This window comes from Stomoxys calcitrans, chromosome 4 (genome assembly GCF_963082655.1).
Source record: "Stomoxys calcitrans chromosome 4, idStoCalc2.1, whole genome shotgun sequence".
In the NCBI taxonomy this organism is placed as follows: domain Eukaryota; kingdom Metazoa; phylum Arthropoda; class Insecta; order Diptera; family Muscidae; genus Stomoxys; species Stomoxys calcitrans.
The window spans coordinates 143,510,284-143,533,021 of NC_081555.1; the positions used below are offsets into that span (position 1 = coordinate 143,510,284).

At 36.8% G+C, this 22,738-nt stretch overlaps 1 protein-coding gene across 1 annotated transcript in view; it reads right to left on the reverse strand.

Annotated features, from left to right (window-relative positions):
- Positions 1 to 1,894: 1,894 nt before the first annotated feature.
- LOC106087640 (galactose mutarotase) overlaps positions 1,895 to 22,738 on the reverse strand; it is a 78,424-nt gene continuing 57,580 nt past the window's right edge. Inside the window, exons 6-7 of the mRNA XM_013252754.2 lie at positions 16,996 to 17,085; positions 1,895 to 2,217 (exon numbers count right to left, since the gene is read on the reverse strand). Of these exons, the coding sequence (XP_013108208.2) occupies positions 2,113 to 2,217; positions 16,996 to 17,085 (195 nt within the window). The 3' untranslated portion in view covers positions 1,895 to 2,112. The remainder of the gene's footprint in view (positions 2,218 to 16,995; positions 17,086 to 22,738) is intronic.

The following is a 22,738-nucleotide window of genomic DNA, read 5'->3' on the forward strand; positions in this document are numbered from 1 at the left end:
AGAGTCTGGGGGACCCCAAAAAAAAAAACCCCTAAATCAGATATCATGGAAAAATCGGGCTGAAACAGAGTATTTAAAGAATGGAGTACACCTTATATCCAAACTTAAATTCGTAGACCATTAAAGATCATATGGGATTCAGATAAAGGCACTTATTGGGTTGCCCAAAAAGTAATTGCGGATTTTTTAAAAGAAAGTAAATGCATTTTTAATAAAACTTAGAATGAACTTTAATCAAATATACTTTTTTTACACGTTTTTTTCTAAAGCAAGCTAAAAGTAACAGCTGATAACTGACAGAAAAAAGAATGCAATTACAGAGTCACAAGCTGTGAAAAAATTTGTCAACGCCGACTATATGAAAAATCCGCAATTACTTTTTGGGCAACCCAATATTGTCGTATCATGGTATTTCACTAAAAGATCTTTAATTGGCGAAAATAAATATTCTAAGGAAAAGTTTGTTCCATATAAAGTAAAAGAAGGCGCAGCGGAGCGGGCCCGGGCCAGTTAGTGACATTTTTTGGGTTGCCCAAAAAGTAATTGCGAATTTTTCATATAGTCGGCGTTGACAAATTTTTCGCAGCTTGTGACTCTGTAATTGCATTCTTTCTTCTGTCAGTTATCAGCTGTTACTTTTAGCTTGCTTTAGAAAAAAAGTGTAAAAAAAGTATATTTGATTAAAGTTCATTCTATGTTTTATTAAAAATGCATTTTCTTTCTTTTAAAAAAATCCGCAATTACTTTTTGGGCAACCCAATATATTAGACCACTCCATGTCCGTGCCGATTTTGAGTGTTTAAGTTATCCAATTTTCCCCGGATTTTGATGAAATGGGATTTACATATATACCCGAGGTGGTGGGTATCCAAAGTTCGGCCCGGCCGAACTTAATGCCTTTTTTACTTGTTTTTAGTTGCTTTTCTTTGTTTTATCGTCGCTGGTGGTGGTGCTGCTGCCGATGCTGCCAGCTTTGACTCGCCATTTAGGTCATCTACGGCAAACAAAAAAGAAAATAAGGAGACCCCATTCAACCCATTTCCTTTGCGGCATCCCAAAAAGGGAATTTTTTAAAAGAGACTGCCTTTTTGAGTGTGCTTTTATTTTGATATTACGATTGATTTGAGGCAAAATTTAATATGACATAGGCAGCAAAGGCGCTGTAGGGCAATGCTTGGCAAAGAGACTGCATGAATTAATAATTAATTGCGTTTTAATACATCTTTCATTCATGGCTTAAAGTGAAATACCATTTTCAATCAAAACTTTTGAGACAATTAAAATTCTCAGAAGTCCACACAGTTGTCGTAATTTCGGGGAATATTAAATTCTTAAATAGCTGCAGGTGTGAACGGAAAATGTGGTTAATATGAATGTAATGAAAGTGCAATGCAGTTAAGCCAATAACAAAATTTTGGTTTCAAGTGATACGGTAAATATGTAATTTAAACTTTAAGAAAATTTTAAATAATTGGATGCGTTAAAATTCCGGGAGACGTTGCGACCTGTATGAATTTTCTCTGATTTTTCTCTTGAAGTCGTTGTGAAAGGTCATTGTTCTCAATGTAAAAAAACAAGGAATCAAGATTGACCTTTGTTTTGGCCAAGTTAAACCAAATTTATATTCAAAATCCCCAAAGCATGTTCGTGATATTTGTAAAATTCTCAGGCCTTTATAACAATTTCATGGAAAGCAGTTCTCTAATATTCAATTAACAGTCTTCTCTTGTTCTTTGCAGCACATTCGATAAGATTTATGGCTGATGGTTGATTCCGACCAACCTTAACTTTTTCTCACTTGTCTTTCATATTTACTTGCCTTTTCTCATCGTAGTAAATTGATGTCTAGCTTTACTTACTTTCTCTCTTTTCGCAATATATAACACTTAAAATGTCACCATATATTTGGGTATATTTATACAGATTAACACAGTGAATATGTGAATGCTAGCATGCATGTGTGTGTGTGTGTTTGTGTGTGTGTGTTATCATGTTATTAGGGTTAAGTCCTTATTGACTGGCATTGACATCCATTTACGTTCCTTTGTTTGTGGTGGTATGGGGGCGGGGTACAGTTAGAGTCATTTTTCGTTCGAAACATCCTTTTCGGCTTTAATCGTGTTTAGCACAGCCACTGTTGCGACATATGCCAAATTTGTAAATCACTTCGTGGTTGTATTTTTCACCCGGATTTAAAATGATCGATGGGAAATTGGCCTGAAATGAGATGACAAAGCCGAATAAAAACATAGATAGAAAATGGTTAAAGTCAATTGATTAAATTATTTGCTTCCCCACCAATAGGCACAGTGGGGAGGGAAAGAAAAGAATAAAAATGGAAAATAAAAATTTAAATATTCTCTTTAAAAACACAAAATTTTCTAAAGGTAGAAATTATACGAAATTTTCTCTTACGACAAAATTTCACAAAATTTTCTCTAAAAACAAAATTTCACGAAATTTTCTCTAAAGAAAAAATTTCACGAAATTTTCTCTAAAGAAAAAATTTCACGAAATTTTCTCTAAAGAAAAAATTTCACGAAATTTTCTCTAAAGAAAAAATTTCACGAAATTTTCTCTAAAGAAAAAATTTCTATGAAATTTTCTATAAAGAAAAAATTTCACGAAATTTTCTCTACAACCGAAATTTCACAAAATTTGCTCTATCTACAAAATTTCATGAAATTTTCACTAAAGACAAAATTTCACGAAATTTTCTCTAAAGACAAAATTTCACGAAATTTTCTCTAAAGACAAAATTTCACGAATTCTCTAAAGACAAAATTTCACGAAATTTTCTCTAAAGAGAAAATTTTACGAAATTTTCTCTAAACAAAATTTCACGAAATTTTCTCTAAAGACAAAATTTCACAAAATTTTCTCTAAAAACAAAATTTCACGAAATTTTCTCTAAAGAAAAAATTTCACGAAATTTTCTCTAAAGAAAAAATTTCACGAAATTTTCTCTAAAGAAAAAATTTCACGAAATTTTCTCTAAAGAAAAAATTTCACGAAATTTTCTCTAAAGACAAAATTTCACGAAATTTTCTCTAAAGACAAAATTTCACGAAATTTTCTCTAAAAACAAAATTTCTATGAAATTTTCTGTAAAGACTAAATTTCTATGAAATTTTCTGGAAAGACAAAATTTTACGAAATTGTCCCTAAAGACAAAAGTTTACAAAAATTTTCTCTAAAGACAAAATTTCACGAAATTTTCTCTAAAGACAAAATTTCACGAAATTTTCTCTAAAGACAAAATTTCACGAAATTTTCTCTAAAGACAAAATTTCACGAAATTTTCTCTAAAGACAAAATTTCACGAAATTTTCTCTAAAGACAAAATTTCACGAAATTTTCTCTAAAGACAAAATTTCACGAAATTTTCTCTAAAGACAAAATTTCACGAAATTTTCTCTAAAGACAAAATTTCACGAAATTTTCTCTAAAGACAAAATTTCACGAAATTTTCTCTAAAGACAAAATTTCACGAAATTTTCTCTAAAGACAAAATTTCACGAAATTTTCTCTAAAAACAAAATTTCTATGAAATTTTCTGTAAAGACTAAATTTCTATGAAATTTTCTGGAAAGACAAAATTTTACGAAATTGTCCCTAAAGACAAAAGTTTACAAAAATTTTCTCTAAAGACAAAATTTCACGAAATTTTCTCTAAAGACAAAATTTCACGAAATTTTCTCTAAAGACAAAATTTCACGAAATTTTCTCTAAAGACAAAATTTCACGAAATTTTCTCTAAAGACAAAATTTGTATGAAATTTTCTTTAAAGACAAAATTTGTATGAAATTTTCTCTAAAGACAAAACTTCTATGAAATTTTCTCTAAAGACAAAATTTCTATGAAATTTTCTCTAAAGACAAAATTGCTATGAAATTTTCTCTAAAGACAAAATTTCTATGAAATTTTCTCTAAAGACAAAATTTCTATGAAATTTTCTCTAAAGACAAAATTTCTATGAAATTTTCTCTAAAGGCAAAATTTCTATGAAATTTTCTCTAAAGACAAAATTTCTATGAAATTTTCTCTAAAGACAAAATTTCTATGAAATTTTCTCTAAAGAAAAAATTTCTATGAAATTTCCCCTAAAGACAAAATTTCTATGAAATTTCCCCTAAAGACAAAATTTCTATGAAATTTTCTCTAAAGACAAAATTTCTATGAAATTTTCTCTAAAGACAAAATTTCTATGAAATTTTCTCTAAAGACAAAATTTCTATGAAATTTTCTCTAAAGACAAAATTTCTATGAAATTTTCTCTAAAGACAAAATTTCTATGAAATTTTCTCTAAAGACAAAATTTCTATGAAATTTTCTCTAAAGACAAAATTTCTATGAAATTTTCTCTAAACACAAAATTTCTATGAAATTTTCTCTAAAGACAAAATTTCTATGAAATTTTCTCTAAAGACAAAATTTCTATGAAATTTTCTCTAAAGACAAAATTTCTATGAAATTTTCTCTAAAGACAAAATTTCTATGAAATTTTCTCTAAAGACAAAATTTCTAAGAAATTTTCTCTAAAGACAAAATTTCTATGAAATTTTCTCTAAAGACAAAATTTCTATGAAATTTTCTCTAAAGACAAAATTTCTATGAAATTTTCTCTAAAGACAAAATTTCTATGAAATTTTCTCTAAAGACAAAATTTCTATGAAATTTTCTCTAAAGACAAAATTTCTATGAAATTTTCTCTAAAGACAAAATTTCTATGAAATTTTCTCTAAAGACAAAATTTCTATGAAATTTTCTCTAAAGACAAAATTTCTATGAAATTTTCTCTAAAGACAAAATTTCACGAAATTTTTTCTAAAGACAAAATTTCACGAAATTTTCTCTAAAGACAAAATTTCTATGAAATTTTCTCTAAAGACAAAATTTCTATGAAATTTTCTCTAAAGACAAAATTTCTATGAAATTTTCTCTAAAGACAAAATTTCTATGAAATTTTCTCTAAAGACAAAATTTCTATGAAATTTTCTCTAAAGACAAAATTTCTATGAAATTTTCTCTAAACACAAAATTTCTATGAAATTTTCTCTAAAGACAAAATTTCTATGAAATTTTCTCTAAAGACAAAATTTCTATGAAATTTTCTCTAAAGACAAAATTTCTATGAAATTTTCTCTAAAGACAAAATTTCTATGAAATTTTCTCTAAAGACAAAATTTCTATGAAATTTTCAATATAAAGGCAAAATTTCTATGAACTTTTCTCTAAAGACAAAATTTCTATGAAATTTTCTCTAGAGACAAAATTTTGTATGACATTTTCTCTAAAGACAACATCTTATATATAAAAATAAATTTGTGTATATTTGTAGGTTTGTTTGTTTGTTTGTATGTTTGTGTGTTCCTTATAGTCTCAGAAACGGCTAAACCGATTTTCTTGAAATTTTCACAGATGGTGCATAATGATCCCGTAGTAAAAATAGGGTATTAAATTTTTTGATATCTGAATGGGGGGCGGACCCTCCCCCTTACCCAAATTTTCAGAAACGCCAGATCTCCCCCACCCTAAAACCTACCAAACATATATTTAGACCAAGCACGACAATATGGGACTCAAATGAAAGGTATTTAGGATAAGAAAACGTATCTGATATCCAATTGTCGGACCAAGTGTTAGGGGGACCACTGATATCCAAATGTGGGACCACGTTTCTGGGGGTCCACCCCTTTCCCAAAACACCCCCCAAACAGTACTTTTTTTCTGACCATGGCAATATGGGGCTTAAATAAAAGCGATTTGAGTGTAGAATACGAATCTGATATCCAAATATGGGACCAAGTGTTTGGGAGTCCGACTCTCCCCAAAAACATCCCCCAAAGGGGACAAATTTACGACCATAGCAATATGGGGCTCAAATGAAAGGTCTTTGGGAGTAAAGCACGAATTTGATATGAATATTCGATAATAGTGGATATGGGGCCACCCCACCCGCACAACCACCATCCCCAAAGCACCCCTAAATCGGGCATATTTACCGACCATATCAATGTGGAGCTTAAATGAAAGGTATTGGGGGTATAGCAAGAATTGATACCCACTTTCGGGACCAATTTCCTGGGGGTCTACCCCTTTCCCAAAATACCCCACAAACAGCAAAAAGAGGAAAAGTTTATGGGGCTCAAATGAAAGGTTTTTATGAGTAAAGAACGATTTTGATATCAATATTCGGGGAAAAGTGTCTATGGGGCCACTCCACCGCCATAACACAACCCATATAGGACGTATTTGCTGACCATTGCATTATGGGGCCCAAATAGTACGCATTTGCTCACCATGACAATTTGGTTTTTAAACGGAGTGGATCTCGATATTGATAGTTTTTAGGGCCCATACCCCAAACCGGACATATTTGCGGACTTTTGCAATAAGGGGTTTAAATGATGGTTTTTGAGATTAGAAAACCAATTTGATATACAATTTTGAGGTAATTGACGATATGGGATATAATAAATGATAATTGAGAGTAGAGCACGATGCTAATTAATTTTCAGGACTTAGTGTTTGAAGGACCAGCCCACTCCCTAAAACATCCCCCAATGGGGCATATTTACCGACCACATCAATGTGGAGCTCAAATGAAAGGTATTGGGAAGAAGAGTGCCAAATTGATACCCACTTTCGGGAACAATTTTCTCCAAAACACCCCAAAAACAGCAATTATTTACCGACCATCGCAATATGGGGCTAAAATTAAGGTATTTGGGAATAGAATACGAATCTGATATCCAAATGTGGGACCATATATTTGGGGCACCGCCCTTTTCCCAAGACATCTCCCAATGAGTAAAAATGTTGGGGCCAAGTGTTTGAGGACGCCTCATCCCATAAACTCCCCTTAAACCAATGGCAATATGGGGTTTAAATAAATGGTATTTAAGAGAAGAGCATGATGATGATATTTTTTCAGAGCCAAGTGTCTAGGGCACCACCTCACCCCCGAATAAACCCCTAAATCGCACATCATGACAATATCGGGCTGAAGTAAAGACTTTTAAGAATTGAGTATATCTAACACCTACACATTAATGACCCTAAATCTTGCGAGCTAATTCACTCCTCTAGAGATAAAATTTCACGAAATCTTCTCAAAAGACAAAATTTCACCAAATATTTTCTAAAGACAAAATTTTACAAAATATTTTCTAAAGACAAAATTTTACAAAACTTCTCTAAAGACAACATTTAAAAAAAAATTCTGTAAATACAAAATTTCACCACATTTTCTTTGATGCTTTAAAGTTAAAATTTTCTCGAAATGCTTTCTAAGGCCGAAATTTCATTGAAAATATCCCAAGAAAAGAAATATCCATACATTTTTGTTCTAGATGCCAAATTTTGGCAAAGTTTTCTCTAAGGACAATTTTTTTACGAAATGTTCTCTTAAACAAATGATCGTGAAATTTTACATGAAATTTTCTCTGAACATAAAATTTTCTTTCTTTTTATACCCACCACCGAAGGATGGGGATATATTAATTTTTTCATTCCCTTTGCAACACATCGAAATATCCATTTCCGACTCTTCAAAGTGTATTTGTTCTTGATTTTGACTTTGTAGCCATGTCTGTCTGATGAAATCGCGCTACAGTCTTTCAAAGATAGATATATTAAGCTGAAACTTTGCACAGATTCTTGTTTTAGTTCATAGGCAGTTCCACTTCACTCGACATCCTACTTCAAATTGGCTCAGATCGGTCCATATTTGGATATAGCTGCCATAAAGACCGATCTCTCGATTTAAGGTCTTGGTCATGCCAGCCAGGAGATCTTCATCAGCAGGGGCTGCCCCTCAGTGTACAACACACTGCTACAACAACAAGGTCCTCGCCCCATAAAGGGAGCATTTATTATCTGATTTCGCTGAAATTTTACGTAGTGACTTATGCTAAGCTGTTCGACATCTATGTTCTTTATGGTTCAGATTGGTCCATATTTGGATATAGCTGCCAAATAGACCAATATTTAACCAAAATTGATCAGTGACTTGTATTTAGTAGACCACTCAATGTCCGTGCCGAATTTTGTCCCAATTGGACCATATTTGAATATTGCTACTTTGGGTGCATAAATAATGAATTTTTTACCGGATTAGGGCGGATTATGTGGTTTACACATATACACTAGGTAGTGGCCCGGCCGAGCTTCATGTCTTTTTACTTGTTTGAAAGGTGAATTGTCTCGAAATTTTCCTTAAAATTAACTGTTCATGAAATTTTTCCCAAAAAAAAAAAATCTGCAAAAACCAGATTTTATTAACATTTTCTCATAAAAAATAAGCTTCCACAATATTCTCGTAAAATTTTCGCTAGGTCAGGTTGAATCCGCCCCATGCCACTAAGGTTATAGACCTAAGCCAGAAAATCGGCTTGTTGTATTCACGCGCCTAACTAGGACTGCGTCGCCCCAAAAAGCTACGTATTCACCAAGTTTACTGATGGTTGTCCTCTGGCCTCCATTTTTATAAAAGGCGTTAATCTCCTCCTTACCCTCCAAGACTGTTCGTGACCTAACCGTCCTGGTTTTTATAGGTTTGATGGCCAATTTAATGTCCGTATTGTTGTTCTCTGAGGCCACCGTGGCGCAGAGGTTAGCATGTCTGCCTGTGACACCGACGCCAGGGTTCAAATCCCAGCGTGAACAACAACAAAACTTTCAGCGGTGGTTATCCTCTTACTAAAGCTGGCGACATTTGTCAGGTATCCTGCCATGTTGTAACTTCTCTACCAAGTGGTGTCGCTATGCGACACGCCGTTCGCACTCTGCATAAAAAAGGAGCCCCCTTATCATTGAGCTTAAACTTTAATCGGACTGCACCCATTGATATGAGAGAAGTATCCCCTGCTCCTTAATGGAATGTTCAATGGAAATTTAGTATTTAGCAGTAAAGTTGTTCTCACTCGAGATCCTGCGGTAAAACCATACCACCTCACGTATCTTCGACTGGAGGACCCTATTATGTTCAGTCCTTAATGTAGACCCATACTGTCCTCTAGCTTTGTTCCATCTGTGTTGCTTTAACTTCCAGGTGACAATGCCAGAGTTCCGCCAATTCAAGACTGTGCCGCTAGCACTCGACCTTAAGTGTCATCTGATCCTAAAGCTCATTCATTTCCATCTGGGTATTCTATTATTAGCCCTATTATACCGCAATGGAGGTATAATAGGCCACCGTAGAGCAGAGGTTAGCATGTCCGCCTATGACGCTGAACGCCTGCGTTCGAATTCTGGCGAGACCATCAGAAAACATTTTCAACGGTGGCATTCCCCTCCTAATGCTGGCAACATTTGTGAGGTAATATGCCATGTAAATCTTCTCTCCGAAAAGGTGTCGCACTGCGGCACGCCGTTCGGAAAGGAGGCCCCTTATCATTGAGCTTAAACTTGAATCGGACTGCACTCATTGATAGGTGAGAAGTTTGCCCCTGATCCTGAGTGGAATGTTCATGGACAAAATTTGCAATTTGCATACCGCAATGTTATGATCTGCTCCTATCCTTTATCTATTCTCCCATCGCTTTAATCCTCATAGACGGAGTCGCTACCTCTTAATTAATCAGTATGTCTATAGGCCTAGATATTCGGAAAGTCTCCACTGCCCTTGTCGGTGTGGTCCTCATCAACACGCCTTTGCCAAGACAACATGTTCTCTAAACCTGTTTTTACATCCTTATGTTGCACCTTGTGTCCATCGTCGTTCACCAAACAACTTCCGGTTCTGTTGTTGTTGTTGTAGCAGTGTGTTACACACTGAGGTGGCAGCCCTTGCCGATGAAGAACTCCATCGGGTCAATCCGGTACGTACAATCGGCTGCCATGGGATTGTACACGGGTTGGAACTCTGGGCTCCGATTTGTGTGGTTTTCAACGTCATCACGATCAGCTGGAAACTCCTAGGCGAGTCCACATGTTGCGGATAGTGGTATGTCCCAAAAATGAAGTAGCAGTCGCGGACAATCAACGGTATCGAATGGAGAGTCTCTGAGAGAGGCCGGGCGGAACCGTCTCATGCTTAAATACTGAGTGCTTATGATGCTCGATATGACAAGGCGAGTTATTGGCGCCTTTAATAACCAAAGGCCATGTTCACCTTGGCGATCGGTCCCATGGACCGGAACGAGTTTGCTCACCTATGGAGCTTGACAAGGATTGCTACCTCCACATACAAATGTGAGTACGATTACGACGACGACCAAGCAATTAAGATTACGTTAGTATTGGTCTAATCAGGCCTTTATGGGGTCAGTGAACTATTTTCGAACTATTTTATTCAGGCCCCATTTCCATTCTTTGACCCTTCTACATAGTGGTCAACATCTGTAAGCGATCTCGGTATGCCCCTGGATGTGGCACTTTCAGTGCAATTTCTTACCAAAAATCACTCCCAAGCATTTTATCTTGCCAAATTTCGTTTCTGTTGAGGAACGTTATGCCTCAAATTGCCTCACCGTTGTCTTCCTCGTAAGCACTCAGAGCTATGTCTTCTTTTGGGTTGCCATCTCCAATGACCTTTTGGTCCTTCTGCGTAGCTGATTCGAATTTTTACCATTTAGAAGTATTATAACATTGTCTGAGTAACAGTCAGGCTTAGTCAGGATCCGTAGTAGACTATTTCGGTGGTAACTCCCGTGGTCCATAGGTTAGCATGTCCGTCTATCGTGCACAAACGCCCGGGTTCAAATTTTGCCGGCGAGAACACCTTAAAACATTTTTCAGCTGTGGTTATCCCCTCACCAAATGCTTGCAACATTCGTGAGTATTTCAGCCATGTTCAACATCTCAACAAAGAGGTGTCACTTTTCAGTGACACGCCGTTTGGACTCGGCATAAAACAGGAGGTCCCCTTACCCTTATACACAACTTTTTACAGGGCTTTCTCCACCTAGCTTCCCTTGCCATAGATTTGCTGCTTGTATCCGAACAACTCGCTGGATATCCTTCTCTCTATGTGGTATCCACTATTTGCTCCATGGTTTTGAGTGGAAAGGACATAAGTTTTGGTGAAGCTTGCCTTGCCGGACTTAGGTAAAAACACCACCCTTGCATTCCGTCAGGCTTTCGGTGTATACGCTAGTCCCTGGCACTCTGTGAATCTAGTGGCCGGATGTGCCACCAGGTAGTCCGCCTCCTTCTGTAGTTATGCCGAAAATATTCCATCAGGCCCAAGTGACTTCAACGGTTGGAAGCTCATCCAGGATTCCTTTACTAGGTTGCCCAAAAAGTAATTGCGGATTTTTTAAAAGAAAGTAAATGCATTTTTAATAAAACTTAGAATGAACTTTAATCAAATATACTTTTTTTACACTTTTTTTCTAAAGCAAGCTAAAAGTAACAGCTGATAACTGACACAAGAAAGAATGCTATTACAGAGTCACAAGCTGTGAAAAAATTTGTCAACGCCGACTATATGAAAAATCCGCAATTACTTTTTGGGCAACCCAATAGAAAGTTCCTATAGATGAGCTTCCGATCAACCTCATTGTTATCTAATTCAGGTGTCTCGTCGTAAAATGTGCCTCAACACGTCTTTCGTTGTTTCTATCCTCAAGGATTCCTTTACGTGAAAGTTCCTAATGATGAGCTTTCGATCAACCTCATTGTTCTCTAATTCCGGTGTCTGGTGTCGTATCCTGTGGAAATGTGCCTCAACACGTCTTTCATTGTTTCTACTCTTATTTTCATGCCGCCCACCAAAGTCTCAATTTCGACAGGGGTTTCTGAGATAAACTTTTTTTATCTTGGCGGCATAGTTAACTCTCTCGACCTGTTTACAGAATAGCTTCCTGGAGTTTCATTTCGTCGCCCTGGTCATCCCACTGTATTGTTGATCCATGTGTAATACACATCCTAATTAACCCCAGCTCTTTTACGTTATGCTCTGTTATAAAGTCTACAGACCTCTTTGTATCCCTAAGGACAAAATTAAATCAAAATTTTCCTTAAGAACAAAATTTTCTTATAATCAAACTTTCCTTAACGACATAATCTCTGAAGACAAAAATTGTCTCTAGAGTCAAATTTCCCATATAACACCCCACTGTGCATTGTTATCCAAACACCAAACAAGAATGATGGGAACTGAATACAGATCTGGTGTTTCCTTTAGCCCTATGATTAGCATTGGATGGCGGTGCTGTTTTTGGCCAGCCTGCTAGACCTTTGCCTTTCTCACTGTTGTTGCTGCTACTGCTGCTTTAGCTTTTTGACATCATTGGGAGGGTGGCAAGTAAAAGCCTTCGTCTTGTGGAGCTGTTTTGCAAACGTAGAGCTTAAGTTTATCAACAAACAATTACAGGATTTACGCCCTGTCAGACAATAAGTCACTATTTGACAGCTAAAATAGACTTTAACACCTTATAGCTCAATGTCTACATACGTAGGTGCATAAAGTACCCCACACACATACACACCCACCCACCCACATACACATGGAGTGTATCCATGAAACTTGGAATATGGAAAACGCAAGGAAATGAGCTTATGATGGTAGTAGTGCGGTATTGTGTGGTAATGGTGCCCATGCTTTCTTTACGAGTATGTCTAATGCGTCACACCACTTGTCAGTGCGTCAGTCACTCATTGATGTTGATAGGAAGAGGGGTGGTGCGATATGTGGGGCGTATGCCTAGTAAACAGAAATTTCGGTTTAAAAAGAACAGAACGGAATATACCAGACATCACTGTCGGTCTGTAAACACAAACAATTTAGGCAACCAAGTCAAACAGTTTCAATGAAGTTGCATGCCCGTCGAACTTGTTGCCTAGGGTGCGGTACGATAAGGTGGATGTTAAATCATGGATAATTTATTTCGCAAGAAATTCGTTTACAATACGCATATTAGTAAATATTTTGCAAAGGGATTTGGTTGTTCAAAAGCAAACAAAAAGGGAGAGATTTAATAACAAAGACATGGGATAAGATTGCTTCGAATGACAATAAGATTTACTCTCAATTGGCCGGAAAAACTTTTTATAGCCACCACCATAGGGTGGGAGGTATGTTTATCTAGTCGTTCCCTTTTTTGACGAAATGTTGCTGACATACTGGGACATCATATAAAACACCTTGGGCAAAATTATGTTAAGATGGCATCAACATTGTGGCTTCTACAGTCTTAAAAGCTCATATCGGTCGAAAGATATATATGGGAGCTATATATATATATAGAAAATTTTTACGAAATTTCGCACACTTATTATTTTGTAAGGATCGGACAAAAATTGTGGCTTCTACAGTCTAAAGAGGCCATATCTGACGAAGGACAGGACATATTTGGGTGATATATCTAAATCTGAACCGAATTTAACGTCAAATGACGTAAAGATCTGACGAAGATAGTGGCTTGTGGAACCTCAAAAGGCCATATCGGACAAAGGATATATATGAGTGGCCACCGTAGCGCAGAGTAAAAACTTCGGCACGTCATGCAGACTCGGTTATAAAAGGGAAGCCCCTTATTTTTATACCCACCACCGAAGGATGGGGTATATTCATTTTGTCATTCCCTTTTGCAACACATCGAAATATCCATTCTCGACCTTATAAAGTATATATATTCTTGATCAGCGTAAACATCTAAGACGATATAGCCATGTCCGTCCGTCTGTCTGTTGAAATCACGCTACAGTCTTCAAAAATAGAGATATTGAGTTGAAACTTTGTACAGATTCAGTTTTTGTCCATAAGCAGGTTAAGTTCGAAGATGGGCTATGTCGGACTATATCTTGATATAGGCCCCATATAGACTGATCCGCCGATTTAGGGTCTTATGCCCATAAAAGCCACATTTATTATCCGATTTTACTGTAATTTGGGTCAGTGAGTTGTGTTAGGCCCTACGACATCCTTCTTAAATTTGGCCCAGATCGGTTCAGATTTGGATATAGCTGCCATATAGACCGATCCACCGATTTTGGGTTTTAGGCCCATAAAAGCCACATTTATTATCCGGTTTTGCTGAAATTTGGGTCAGTGAGTTGCGCTAGGCCCCTTGACATTCTTCTTCAATTTGGCCCAGATCGGTCCAGATTTGGATATAGCTGCCATATGGACCGATCCGCCGATTTAGGGTCTTAGGCTTATTAATGCCACATTTATTATAGGATTTTGCTGAAATTTGGGACAGTGAGTTGTGTTAGGCCCTTCGACATTCTTCGTCAATTTGGTTCAGATCGGTCCATATTTGGATATAGCTGCCATATATACCTATCCTCCGATTTAGGGTCTTAGGCCTTTTAAAGCCGCATTTATTATCGGATTTTGCTAAAACTTGGGACAGTGAGTTGTGTTAGGCCCTTCGACATCCTTCGTCAATTTGGTTCAGATCGGTCCATATTTGGATAAAGCTGCAATATAGACCGATCCTCCGATTTAGGGTCTTACGCTCATGAAAGCCACATTTAGTATCCGATTTTGCTGAAATTTGGGACAGTGAGTTGTGTTAGGCCATTCGAGATAATTCGACAATTTGGCCCAGATCGGTTCAGATTTGGATATAGCTGCCATATAGACCAATCCTCCTATTTAGGCTCTTGGGCCCATAAAAGGCGCATTTATTGTCCGATATCGCCCAAATTTGGGTCAGTGAGTTAAGTTAAGCCCCTTGACATACTTCTGCATTATTGCACAGATCGGTCCAGATTTGGATATAGCTGCCATATAGACCGATCTCTCGGTTTAAGGTTTTGGGCCCATAAAAGGTGCATTTTTTGTCCGATGTCGCCGCAATTTAGGACAGTGAGATGCGTTAGACCCTTCGACGCCCTTCTTCAATTCCACTCAGATCGGTCCTGATTTGGATATAGCTGCCATATAGACCGATCTCTCGATTTATTGTTTTGGGCCCACAAAAGGCGCGAAATTTGACACAATGACTTATGTTAGGGTTTTCGACATCCATGTTGTATATGGTTCAGATCGGTTTATTTTTAGATATAGCTACTAAAATGACCAATAGTTTGTTATACACAATTGAACAATGACTTATCTTATTAGTATTTGGTCCAAATTGGATCATATTTCGATATAACTGCTATGAGACATAAGGTATGCAATTTTCACAGGATTTTGATGAAAGGTGGTTTACATATATACCCGAGGTGGTGGGTATCCATACTTCGGCCCGGTCGAACTTAACCCCTTTTTTCTTGTTTTTTTGATTTTGAAACCAATCTCCTAATCAGACTTCTTGAGCTTCTAGAGGGCACAATGCTTATGTAATTTGGCTGACTTCCGACAACTGTACCAGTTATGGTCTAAATCAGTCTATAACCTGATATATTGGGTTGCCTAAAAAGTAATTGCGGATTTTTTTAAAAGAAAGTAAATGCATTTTTAATAAAACTTAGACTGAACTTTAATCAAATATACATTTTTTACACTTTTTTTCTAAAGCAAGCTAGAAGTAACAGCTGATAACTGACAGAAGAAAGAATGCAATTACAGAGTCACAAGTTGTGAAAAAATTTGTCAACGCCGATTATATGAAAAATCCGCAATTACTTTTTGGGCAACCCAATAGCTGCCATATAGTCTGATCTACCGATTTGAAGTCTTGATACTCTATAGGGGGCAACTCTTATCCAATGGGACTGATATTTTGCGCATGGCGTTTTCATATGACTTCCAACAACACTGCCAAGTATGCTCTAAATCAGTCCATAACCTGATACAGCTGCCATATAAACCGACCTCCCAATTAGACTTCTTGAGTTTCTAGAGGGCCTTATTCTTATCCGATTTGGCTGAAATTTTGGGCATGTCATTCTGGTATGTCTTCCAATAACTATGTCAAATATGGTCTAAATTGGTTCATAACCTAATATAGCTGTCATAAAAACCGATCTCCCAAATTGTCTTTATGAGCCTCTAAAGGGCCCAATTATTACTCGATTTGGATAAAAATTTTGGAGGACATATCGGTTACGATTTGGATATAGCCCCCCTAAAAACCGATCCCTGGATTTTAATTCCTCAACCCTTAGAAGCCTAAATTTTTATCCGATTTGGGTGAAACTTGGAAAAAAGTCTGGCTGTAGGTCTTTAAATATCAATGCCATGTATGGTCGGTCTATAAACAGATATAGCCCCATATAAACCAATCACCTAATTAAACTTTATTGGCCCTTAAAAGCCTAATTTTTCACCTGATTTGGATGATGTTTGGACTAAAATCCAATTTTATGACTTTGATTCGAATCGGTCTATAAACAGATATAGCCACCAATCACCGAATTTAACATCATTGGCCCTTAGAAGCCTAAATTTTCACCTGAGTTAGCTGAAGTTTGGCCTAAAATCCTATTTTATGACTTTCAACATCAGTACCAAGTTTTATCCGAATCGGCCAATATGATGATGTAGGCCCCCTAAGCACCGATATCCCTATATGACTTCTTGAGATGAAAATAATTCAAATACAAACTCAGTTAATAAAGGTACATTCTTTGCAGAATCCATGGTGGTGGGTACTCAAGTTTTGGTCCGGCCTAACTTAGCTCGCCTTTTCTTGTTGCTGGTAACCACTAGAAATTTTATGTAAACAACATAAAAATCTTGTAAGCCTTTCAAAATTTCGGTCTAGCAAGTTTTGACCATTGCCTCATAACCTGCCTCGTTTTGTATTGCTTCCTACTAAGGATTCTTTTGGAAGGCTTTTTCTTGGCCATTTTACAGCTTGATGTTGGAGTTAAGATACTCATTTGGCTAAATGCTCTTCACCATGCTAAAGATGGTACCATGTTGAAGCTCTGTTTACTATTTTCTTTGTTCAGTTCCTTCAAACTGTCCATCCATGGTGCTTGCAACAACATCCGGACATGAGAATAGATAGATGACTCTATGGCTGAGGAGGCAAAAGATGTTGTTGAGGCTGCGGTCGTTTATTCGTTCGTTTGGCCGGCCGGCCGGCCATTGTTGGTTTTCATCTATGCTGGGATTTGCACACTAGGTGTTATTGGAAACTTACATGATTGACAGCATCGGGATACTTTTGTGTCTCTAGACAGAAGGCGCCTAGTTTCGAGTAGAGAGCACCATTTTTGCCATGCAAAGGAGTCTGTAATGAGATGTTAAAAGGGAAAGAATTAGTATGGTTTAGAGGTTTCAAGTTCATAATTGTGATTTGCATGGTGTGAGTGTGTGAGTGGGTAGCTACACTGTAAAAATATTTATTCTCTAAAATATTTCACTCGCAAAATTTACAAAGATTCTCGAGTTGGTACAGAAAAGTAGTTGTTGATGAATATTGTTTAAGGAAGACATATTCTACATAAAATGACCCTTTTAGTCTCAAAATGAATGATATGAAAAAAAAAAATAATTTTAAAGAAGTTTAGATCGTAGGTATAGGTATCTGGTATAAAAATTATTTGTTCACACTTTTCGTTTTGGAAATGAACCAAAATTTTCCAAAAAACTTGGAATAAGGAGCATAATGTCAAAATAAGAAATATTCTACATCATATTTCATTGGGAGTCACCAAAGAAAATAAATCTGTAAACATAATAGATGTCTAATAAATATCGCCATTGATTTGGCTATATAATCTAGCTTCTTAAATTTATTGCTTAAAATTTTAAACTCTCTCCAAATTCATCGCATACTGACCCAAAAATATTCCATCTTAAGTCTTATTTCAGAGTTCCTATACAAATCATACATGTTTTTCTCTGTGTAGTCAGACCTGCGCGATTGCTTATTTGTGCGAATGGGTTGTTTGGTGCCTCCTCTCATCCTGTCTAACAGCAGTCACTATTAAATCACATTAAATATGAAAGTGCCAAAATGTCAAAATGTTGCGGTTAATGGTATTCCCAAGGGATCCATGAATCATAAAGTTGGCAATTTTAAAAGACATTAAAGCGTAGGTTTTTATGGTTTCTTCTGTCGTCGGGATTTTTTTTTTGAAATGAGGAAGCCATTATTACCATTTTTTGAAAAGAGCTTTTTTCAATAGATTTTCAATGTGAAATATGCGAATTTAAGTATTTAATTTTTTTCTGAGAATTTATTGTATTGGACAAAGCACTTCGAGAGAATTATGATTGTCTGGCAATTTTTATACCCACCACCGACGGATGGGGGTATATTCATTTTGTCATTCCGTTTGCAACACATCGAAATATCCATTTCCGACCCTATAAAGTATATATATTCTTGATCAGCGTAAAAATCTAAGACGATCTAGACATGTCCGGCCGTCTGTCTGTTGAAATCACGCTACAGTCTTCAAAAATAGAGGTATTGCGCTGCACCTTTGCACAGATTCTTTTTTTGTCCATAAGCAGGTTAAGTTCGAAGATGGGCTATATGGGACTATATCTTGATATAGCCCCCATATAGATCGATCCGCCGATTTAGGGTCTTAGGCCAATAAAAGCCACATTTATTATCCGATTTTGCTGAAATTTAGGACAGTGAGTTGTGTTAAGCCCTTCGACATCCTCCGTCAATTTGGCCCAGATCGGTCCAGATTTGGATATAGCTGCCATATAGACCGATCCTCCGATTTAGGGTTTTAGGCTCATAAAAGCCACATTTATTATCCGATTTTGCTGAAATTTAGGACAGTGAGTTGTGTTAAGCCCTTCGACATCCTCCGTCAATTTGGCCCAGATCGGTCCAGATTCGGATATAGCTGCCATATAGACCGATCCTCCGATTTAGGGTCTTAGGCCCATAAAAGTCACATTTATTATCCGATTATGCTGAAATTCGGGACAGTGAGTTGTGTTAGGCCCTTCGACATCCTCCGTCAATTTGGCCCAGATCGGTTTAGATTTGGATATAGCTGCCATATAGACCGATCCTCCGATTTAGGTTCATAGGCCCATAAAAGCCAGATTTATTACCCGATTTTGCTGAAATTTGGGACAATGGGTTGTGTTTGGCCCTTCGACATTCCTCGTCATTTTAGCCTAGATCGGTTCAGATTTGGATATAGCTGCCATATAGACCGATCCTCCGATTTAGGTTCATAGGCAAATAAAAACTACATTTATTGCCCGATTTTGCTGAAATTTGGGACAGTGAGTTGTCTAAGGCCCTTCGACATCTTCCGTCAATATGGCTCAGATCGTTTCAAATTTGGATATAGCTGCCATATAGACCGATCCTCCGATTTAGGTTCTTGACCCATAAAAGCCACATTTATTTTCCGATTTTGCTGAAATTTGGGACAGTGAGTTGTGTTATGCCCTTCGACATCCTCCGTCAATATGGCTCAGAACGGTTCAGATTTGGATATAGCTGCCATATAAACCGATCTCGCGTCTTGACTTCTTCAGCCTCTAGAGGGCATAATTCTCTTCCGATTTGTCTGAAATTTTGCATGAGGTGTTTTGTTATGGCTTCTAACAACTGTGCTGAGTATGGTTGTAATCGGTTTATAAGCTGATGTAGCTGCCATATAAACCGATATCGGGTCTTGACTTCTTGAGCCACTAGAGGGCACAATTTTTATCCGATTTCGCTGAAATTTTGCATGAGGTGTTTTGTCATGACTTCCAACAAGTGTGCAGAGTGTGGTTGACATCGGTTCATAACCTGATATAGCTGCCATATAAACCGATCTCGGGTCTTGACTTCTTGAGCCACTAGAGGGCACAATTCTCATCCGATTTGTCTGAAATTTTGCACAAGGTGTTTTATTACGACTGCCAACAACTGTGCTGAGTATAATTGAAATCGGTCCATAACCTGATATAGCTGCTATATAAACCGATATGGGGTCTTGACTTCTTGAGCCACTAGAGGGCACAATTCACATCCGATTTGTCTGAAATTTTGCACAAGGTGTTTTATTACGACTTCCAATAAGTGTGCAAAATATGTTTTAAATCGCTTCATAACCTTATACAGTTGCCATAAAAACCGATCGGGTATCTTGACTTCTTGAGCCTCAAGAGGCCGTAATTATTAACCGATTTGGCTGAAAATGTGTACAACGGCTCCTCCCACGACCTCCAACATACGTATCAAATGTGGTCTGAATCGGTCTTTAGCCTGATACAGCTCCCATATAAACCGATCTCTCTATTTTACTTCTTGAGCCCCTAAAAGACAAAATTCTTATTCCATTTGGCTGAAATTTCACACATAGACTTCTACTGTGGCCTCCAACATTCAATTCAATTGGCACAATTCTTTTCTTTTATCCTTTGTTTGTCTAAAAAGGGATACCGAGAAGGAACTCGACAAATGCGATCCATGATGGAGGGTATATAAGATTCGGCCCGGCCGAACTTAGCACGCTCTTACTGGTTTTCGTATTTCTTGATTCATGCTGGCAATAGAAGCCATAACTGAAATTCAAAATTTTCATTGAAATTATTATATTGTGTGGAAACCTTAAGAATTTATATTTTTGAAAATTTAATTATATATGAGTATTCTTATAAATGAATGTTAACATTTAAATTAACCGATTATAAGCCACAAAGGAAGGGGAGAATAATGGAAAAGATAGCCCTCGGAGAAAAATCGATAATGGAAAAACTTCGCTGCGGTAAAAACATGATTGTAAGCAGCGTCAGATTTCAACATCGTCACATTCACAAGGCCACAAGGCTGTCCCCTAATCGAAAATTAACAAGTAATAAGTAAAAGCGTGCTAAGTTCGGGCGGGCCGTATCTTATATACCCGCCACCATGCATCGCATTTGTCAAGTTCTTTGAATAACTTCTTCAATAAATATGAGCTACATCAAGTTATTGACCGATATGGGCCATACCTGTTATGGCTGTTAGTAGTCATAGAAAAATACCACCTCCAAAATTTCAGGCAAATCGAGTAAAAGTTGCACCCTCCAGTGGTTCAGAGTGTCAAATTGGGGGATCGGTTTATATGGCAGCTATATGAGGTTATCAACCGATTTAGACCATACTTGGCACAGTTATTGAAAGTCATGCTAAAACGATGTATGCTAAATTTCAACTAAATTGGAAAATAATTGCGATCTATAGAAGCTCAAGAAGTCTAATCGGGAGATCGGTTTATATGGAGGCTATATTAGGTTATAGACTGATTTAGGCCACACTAAGCACAGTTGTTGAAAATCCTTCCTCAACGTTATATGCGAAATTTCAGCCAAATTGGATGGGAATTGCGATTTCTAAATGCTCAAGAAGTCAAGACCCAAGATCGGTTTATATGACAGCTATATCAGGTTATGAACTGATATGAACTATACTTAACACAGTGGAAGTGATGCCAAAACATCATGTGCAAATTTTCAGCTAAATCGGATAAGAATTGCGACCTCTAGATGCGAAAGATGTCACGACCTAAGATCGGTTTATATGGCAGCTAGATCAAAACATGAACCGATTTGGCCCATTTACAATTCTAACCGACCTACACTAGTAAGATAAGTTTGTGCACAATTTCAAGCGTGTAGCTTTACTGCTTCGAAAGTTAGCGTGCTTTCGACGGACAGACGGACGGTCATGGCTAGATCGACTTAAAATGTCATGACGATCAAGAATATATATACTTTATGGGGTCTTAGACGCATATTTCGAGGTGTTACAAACGGAATGATGAAATAAGTATTCCCCCCATCCTATGGTGGAGGGTATAAAAACGTGCTTAGTGCGGCCAGGCCAAATCTTTGGTTACCCACCACGATGGATACCTCTAAAAATTTACCCTTATTTACTTGAATTTAAATTAATTTGTAATAATAAGATCGGGTATCGATTAAGTCTTCTATGGTCTCAAGAAGTCAAATACGTGGATCTGTTTTTATGGGGCTACATCAGTTTATAGACCAATTCGAATCATACTTAGCATGAATGATGGAAGTCTCAACAGAAGTAATTATGCAAAATATTAGCCAAATTGGATGTAAATTGAGACTTATACGTGCTCAAAAACTAAAATCGGGGGATCGGTTTATATGAGATCTATATTAGTGTATATTAGATTTAGATCATGGATTGTAAGATTTAAAGGGGCTCAAAAGTCAAATCAGGATTTCGGTTAATATGGGATCTATATCAGTTAATTTTAGATTTAGATCATACTTGCCATGAATGTTGGAAGTCATTGCGCAAGTCTTTGATCCAAATTTTAACCAAATCGGATGAAATTTTAAGCACTCTAGAGGCTCAAGATGTTAAAACCGGTGATCGATTTATATGAGCGCTATATCCAAATCTGAAGCGATGTGGTCTATTTGCAATCTCCAATGAACTTTGTAATCGTATCTGTGCAAAACTTCAAGCGGATATTTGTATTTGTTGGGCCGCTCTCAAGATTTCCACAGACGGACGAACGGACATGGCCATATCGAGAATGTAACAACTATTAAGAATATATATTCCTTGTACAGAGATAAAAACTTTTTGAAAAACAACAATTTTGTTCGAAAAAAAACGACGACGAAATTTGTTAATTTTCCTACAACAATTTATTTTGAATCTGAGCGACCGAAAGTACAAATTTTGTTGTTGAAAGGCACTCTTTTAAAGCCAACCTATAACAACAGCAACAAAAGCATGACAAATAACATCAAACCAGCTACCACATATGCTTTGCTTCGGGTGGTGGTGTTTTTATTTTCTTTGTTCGGTTGCAGCTCCTTTTTTTCTCTGTCACTCTCTACCATTACCCTTAAAAACAAATTTAATAGTTTTAGTGCCGCAGAGGATAAAAACTCATGATCTCATGTTTAATAGTCTTTTACGCATCCTCTAGGCTACCGAT